Source organism: Arthrobotrys flagrans, assembly GCF_004000055.1.
Source record: "Arthrobotrys flagrans strain CBS H-5679 chromosome Unknown unitig_15, whole genome shotgun sequence".
NCBI lineage: Eukaryota > Fungi > Ascomycota > Orbiliomycetes > Orbiliales > Orbiliaceae > Arthrobotrys > Arthrobotrys flagrans.
In genome coordinates, this window is record NW_027137545.1 from 1,276,432 (window position 1) to 1,283,069 (window position 6,638).

The following is a 6,638-nucleotide window of genomic DNA, read 5'->3' on the forward strand; positions in this document are numbered from 1 at the left end:
CTTGTTGGTGGGATGCGATTTTCTCGTGCGACGATGGCGATACTGCAAACTGCTTTAAACGAAAAAAAAAAGAAAGAAAGAAAAAAGAACAAAGGAAAAAATAATGGAAAAAAACGGGAAGAGTTTCTCCGCAGGATCTCGAGTAACCGACGTCGACCAGTTGAATTTTGTTCTATGGAACCTTGGGGGTTAGATTAGGTAGAGTTGCTTTTTGATGATGTTTGTCGCCGATGAGCAGGCTGGTCGGCCAAAACAGCGACGAACGAGACAGGCCGACAGAACGGACAGAAAGAAAGGCCGACAGAGAAGACAGAGGGATGATAATAGGTAATTAGACGTAACCTGTTCGCGTGCCGGACAAGAAGCAAGCCGGCTGCTGCCACAGTAGATTGCCCTTTCGCCAGTCAGTACGACATGCAGACAGAGAGATACATCAGGTACACGGAGGCACACCAAGCGACCGGTGATGGAAGCTGATAGCGACTAACCGCGACAGCGATATTCCTACGCCCTTCGAGAGAGAGGGGTGTAAGTACTTATACAGCAGTGGAAGTGGCGGGTTGGCAGTGGGTGGAGATGGCGGGTGCAGCTGTCAAACAGCAAACGGACACCTACTTCCTATAATGCAGCTGGCTGTTTGATTCGAAAGCACTTCACAGCGCCCGTTCGAACCCGGTAAAAAAGGTCGGGACGGGACAGAGGAAGAAGGGTAGGTTTGTCTGGGAGAGGGACTCCAGCAGAGCAAAGCAAAGCAAAGCAAGAGTTGGGGCAGCAGTACCGTTCGGATCGATTGGACCGATTGAGTGCAATCAATGATGGCGATGTGATCAAGATTATTAGGAGGAGAAAGTAGAAGATGAAAGATGAAAGAAGAAAGAAGAAGAAGAGGAAAAAGAGTAAAAAGAGTAGCGAGAAAAAGAAAAAGAGGGAAAAAAGACAGGAAAAAAGAGGGGAACCCGCAACACAATTCTAAATACGACGCTCATTGCTTCCCCCTCGAGACTATCCTCTATCATCGGACTATCATTTACATCTCTTCTCACACTCTATATCTTCCATAACTACATCATCGCTCCCTACCATCATCTGCCGTGTTACAAGTTATGACACTAGTGATCGTTGCCGATACATCTCCCATCTCCAGTCGAACATCTCCGTTAGATCTTTATATATAATGGGGAAGGCTGGCGGGAGAAATCATGGCCAATTGCTAATTTTGCTTTTTCGCTTAAACAGAGAAAGAGAAAGAAAGAGAAAAAAAGAAGCTGCCCCGCCTGTCGCTAGTTAAACAGGGTCACGCCAGGCCCCGGTCCCATCCCAAAATCTGACTTCAACTCTTCGGAGTGGTGATTCTGGGACAATTCGAGATGTTTGACGGGATGTCGTTGAATTTACCTTTCGGTCGCGGGGAACATGACAGGCAGAACAGACATGGCATTCCTCTTGGAACGAACAGGGCGAACGGGAGCTATAACGGAGTGTTTGACGTACTCGCATCCTGACAAACAGTCCATTCGTGAATTCACGTATACTCTCGATCTATTAATTACTCGAGTCCAGTTGGTATCGGATGGTGGGGATGCGGTTGTATAATCGGCGGGTATGATATCGAATAATTGGCCGGCCCAATGCCCGTCCATTAAACGGCGAATTGGAGTCTTTCCATCCCGTGGAGAAGGCTGCCTTCTTTTGTAGGAGCCCAATTTACCACACACACCAACGCACTTTCTCCGGTTCGTTATAAATATGATCCGGAAATCCGCCAAAAATCCCATACGGTAGATAAACAAGTATTTGGCTACTGTGCCAGGAAAGTGGTGTTTTTCGAATACTCTGTTCTCCAATCCGAATTGCCAGCAAATTTCCACCTCTAATGTTTTTAAAATCCGTATTGGTAGCGTATATCTCTTTCTGGCAATAGAAAGTACTGACAGAGACTGATAGATCTCAAAGTAAATAGGTAGGTAGATCGATACTAGAGGATCGCACGTGGTAAGAGTATCCAGGTCAATTCTAATTCTATATTTTATAGTTTCAAAGTCGGTTTATTGGATTTTGTTTGTGATTTGCATTATTAGCTTAACAAGATATGCTCCATCTGCTACGAACATACGTGAATATCAGTCTGGTTACGAAGAAGCCTCGAGTTTAGATTACTACACAGCAAGCCGAGAAACTCTACACCGTATAGATTCCTCAAGTACGCCGTACATACAATTCAGAGTAGCAGTACGGTAAGTGGTAACCCCCCTCCTCTATATACCCCGTAGGCTATTCCCACTATCTACCCCCCCTTCCGGGTCTGTATCTAAATACCCATCTCTCCCTTTTGATCAAAGGAAATTCCGAGCAATGCAAGTAAACAAGCTTATTTATCTCTCAAAACAATATATGCACGCATAATGCTTTTGTCCTTCTCCTCCACCCTTCCCGATTCATCCTCGCCGTCTCCTAAAAAAGAAGGCACGAAAAAAGAGACTAAAAAGAAGGGACCGGCTCGCTCATGAATTACAATGTAATCGATAAAAAACTAAAATATGTTCACGAAAACATATCCGCCAACCCTCCATACTCCGGCGTCCTCCCCCCCTGCATAGCTTCCCTCTCCACAACCAACCTTCTCTCCCTCTCCTTCTCCTTCTCCCTTTCCCGTTCCCTCTCAGCTTTCTCCTTCGCCTTGGGAATGACCACCTTTCCCTTCTCACTAATTGCCACCCCTCTAACGTCACTCAACAGATCCAACATGAGCGTTCGCTGAACCCGAATATTCGATGAAGACATTAATCTCCTATGGAACGTTTCAACTTTCCTTTCTGTGACGCCGGGGATTTTGAGTAGCAAGTGTCGTGGGTGGTCCGTATACGGCGAGTAGAGGGTATAAATCTGAACGATCAACCCTGCAAGGTCCTTCTGTACTTCGACAAAATAATCGTCGTTGAATGACTACACCTCGATAAATTAGCAAACAACTCCTTTCCCGTAAACGTGTATATATACTAGGGTGGGCACCGACGTTAATAGCAGCCATGAACACCTCCCGGCAAATGAACTCCCTGAGTTCCGGTCTCTGCACGAACTCATCGATAATAGATCTGAATACTCGGATGATAATCCCGCAGCATCGAGAATCTCTTGTCCCAAGAACGTGTGTGCAAAATAGGATCAATGGCTCCAGGATCGCATTGCTAGACAGAATGAACTCTCGCATCTGTCCTTCCTTTTTCGCAGTCATCGATGCCTGTGAAGCATCCTGCGATTCACCCACCCCAGGTTCTATCCAAATTATCCGTTAGCACATTTCTTCATATAGAAAAGCTTCTTGATAATCCGTACCCAGCCTTCCCGGATCCAAAAGCTGTGCGACTACCAGAACTGCCGTATAAGTCAATTGCCTCAGCACGCTCTCCTCCTTCATCTCAACCGCCAACTTATCCTCCTCCGTCGTCGCAATCAGCCCGGCGTTCACCAACCTAGTCCATTCCCCGATAACCTTCTTATCGACTTGTAAAAACATACTGGACAGGAAAGGTGTCAAGAAGTGTTGTCGGTATTGTCCCGGACACTCATCCAATATCACCCTACTGATGTTAATCAAGGTCGTCATCTGATGACTGCTCAGTGAATCCGCGTCTCCAAACATCGCGATGGTAAGAGGACCTGGAAGTTCCGCGTAGTCATAAAAGTTGATGTCCAACTTCCCCAACGCCCAAAGGATCGAATAGCATGTCTCTCGGACCGTTCTAACAGTCCCTCGGATGCTGCTCGCGAACCCTTCCATCGTCAACCGTGTCTTTGAAACGTTTTCGTAAAATTCATCTCGACTCCCCGAAGAAATCCCACTCTGCCAGAACCTATCCGTCAATACCCTCTGCATCACGGGATGGAGTTCGACCGGTAGGTTTCCCCAGTTCTTCGGGTTGTGGAATGCGTGCGCATGGCCCAGGAATTTAAGCAGGTTCGGTAATATCAGGTTAATTTTATCCCGCCAGACATGGCAGGCGACATCATACGTCGCGCTCGGTTTCTTAATCTTATCCGCGGTAATCGCCAAATAACCTTTCGTAGCCCTCAACGGGAGTACGTTGTACTTTTCCGTCAGTTGCGCCTGCAATGCCTGTCCTTCCTGATCCAACTCGTGTGAGCTCCAGTTTCTGATGAGATGTGCCTTCCGACTGTGAAGGTATTGTTCGACTTGATCCAACATCATCATCTTGCAGAATCCTTCAAACGACGACAGCATTTCTGTCAACTCCGGCCGACACCATATCTCCACAATTGGCCTCAAATGACCCTCCAGACTCTGGATCCTCGGCGCATCGTCGATATGCTTAGTCCGCAGAATAATACTGTAAAGGAACGTCCGGTACGCCAACCGGTGCCTATCGTCCAGTTGCTGCGTCGTCATAATTTCGTTGATCTTCATCTCAAGCTGCCCGTAGACTTGAATCAGGTTATCCGGCATCTTCAGCGCTAACCTCTGTAACTCGCTTATGCAAGTGCCCTGCAAATCTTTCACCGCCTCGTTATATGCTCCGTTTTGCGTGTTCTCCGGTAATCGTGTAAGCAGCACATATCCCAGCGCCTTGAGCATCAGCCCGGACTGGGTCTCCAACGCAGTAGTGGACAACGCTACGACGAGTTGAACAACCTTCTTCTTAATCAAAGGGTCCTGGAAGCCGATTGTAAGCAGTCTTTCGCACCACCGACCGAGGCTATTTTCAAATTCTGCCTGTGGTTCCTGGGTCTCGCGGATGCTTTCTTGGGGCAATGTCGTAAACCACCTAATGTAGCCTTTCAGCGCCGCGTCGACCACCGTGAACTTGGCGTCTGTTTTGAGGAAGAAATCGGAATTCTTGACGTAATTTTCCGGCGTTATCGGTGGCATATCTTTTAGCATCTGACTGATAGCTGCATCCAGATTCTGGAGAATAAATGGGAAAACTTCGAAAGGCCGACGGCGGACCAAAGAATCGATTATGCTCGAAATGTATCGTCTGTAGTTGCCGAGGAAGGCGTGGCGCTCAGGCATTGTCTCAAAGTCTTCAAAGAGGAAAAGGTAGGATGGGTTTTGAGAGTCGGTTGGAAGAGATTCGTACTAGATATCCGTTAGCAGGCAACCGGTTGCATCTTTAGGACATTTCATACTCGTATCAGTCGCTCGTCGCAAAACTGGATTAACTGAGGGGCCAGCGCGTGGATCGTCTGATGATCTCGTATCCCTTCTTTCCGTAGTATTCTCGCAAATGCATTAACATTATGCTGAGATACCGTCAAACTCTCCTGCTTCGCAAATTCGAATAGCAGCAGGAGGAACTCGGATAGGTCGGCGTCCGATGGCATACTGCTGTACCTCTCCTCGACCGTGGTCCCGAGATGAGATACCATCTGAACAATAATCAGAATCGAACAATCTGTCTGGCCTGGGAGTGGCGTACCTCTGCAAATCTCTTGAGGAACAAATACACGTCCTCGTCGGGGCCATCCGCATCAACCTTTATCCCAGCCAGAATATTCCTCAGTTCCCTGATCGTACTCGTTCGGTAGAGAGGCCCGACGATTGCCCTAAAGTCGTCGTCGTCCAGAAACTCTCGTTGGAACAGGATGTTCAAAGCTTCTATCGCAATCTAAACACTCAGTATTCTCCCCCGATGGCCTTCGTAGATATACTCACAACTCGTAGTTGTGCATTCCCGCACATCATAGCTCTTCCAAGAGATTCCACAACTCCAGTTTGTACAATAGCCCTAATTCCCATGTCAGTCCCCAATCCGCATATCCGTCTTGTTGCCCACCCACTTTGGAATCGCCCACGCCATGCAGCTCCTCAAAGTTGAGAGAACTTGCACCGCAAATCCCTCGACTTTGGCGTCTGCTATCCCCCCGTTCAAACACTCCACCAATTGTACAACCAGTCTCCCCAACCAGCCTTCTTCCCCACATCGTATCTCCACTTTATTCTCCCTTTGAGGGTAGCTCTCCGCCAGTACTCGGTAAGGCGTAACCACATCCACGCAGGCCTTATGTAGGTTTGAAGTCTTCGGCTCCCCGGCTATGCCGCCTACGGCAGCTGTCGTATACTCCTCCCTGTTGAAAACCTCGTCCACCAAGGACTCCAGGATATACATCGCGAGTTCCCGTCTTAGGAGGTCCATATTCCACAATTCAACAAGGTTGTAATCCATGTTCCTCCAGTCGCCAGGCCAGCTCTTCTTCGCAACTTCGACCCATAACTGAGCAACTTTGTTACGTAGATAACTCGGGTCCGTCGATGCAACATGCTTCGCGAGCAGCACGACCCATTCGCGGATAGCTACGCTTTCCTCGCTACCGTAATCCAACCAGTTATACCGTATCCCGTGTCCCAGCAAACCTAGTCCAAAGTGTCGGACCGCAGGGACCTGCGACGCATCGCTAGCAAGAGTATAACCGTGCAGCGGCGCCTTCGAATCGGCTTTGGCGGTTTCGAGGAACTCGCCGGCAGATTTTCGATGAGCATTGGAGGATTGAGGGGAGTGGATGACTTCGAGAGCAGCGATAATCTGTTGGACGGATGGAGCAGGTTGGTGGGGCGTGTCACCGTTGGTCCCGGCTCCATTGGAAAGACCGTGAGGGCCGGTTCCACCGGTGCCGTCCATCAT

The 6,638-nt window shown here is 48.5% G+C and overlaps 1 protein-coding gene across 1 annotated transcript; it reads right to left on the reverse strand.

The window, feature by feature from the left end:
- Positions 1-2,541: 2,541 nt before the first annotated feature.
- DFL_000321 (uncharacterized protein) lies at positions 2,542-6,638 on the reverse strand (the record flags this gene model as incomplete). Its single annotated transcript, XM_067632116.1, has 7 exons — positions 2,542-2,943; positions 3,014-3,273; positions 3,334-5,095; positions 5,146-5,385; positions 5,436-5,624; positions 5,672-5,744; positions 5,797-6,638. The coding sequence occupies 7 exons, from the start codon at positions 6,636-6,638 to the stop codon at positions 2,542-2,544; spliced, it is 3,768 nt and encodes a 1,255-aa protein (XP_067494851.1).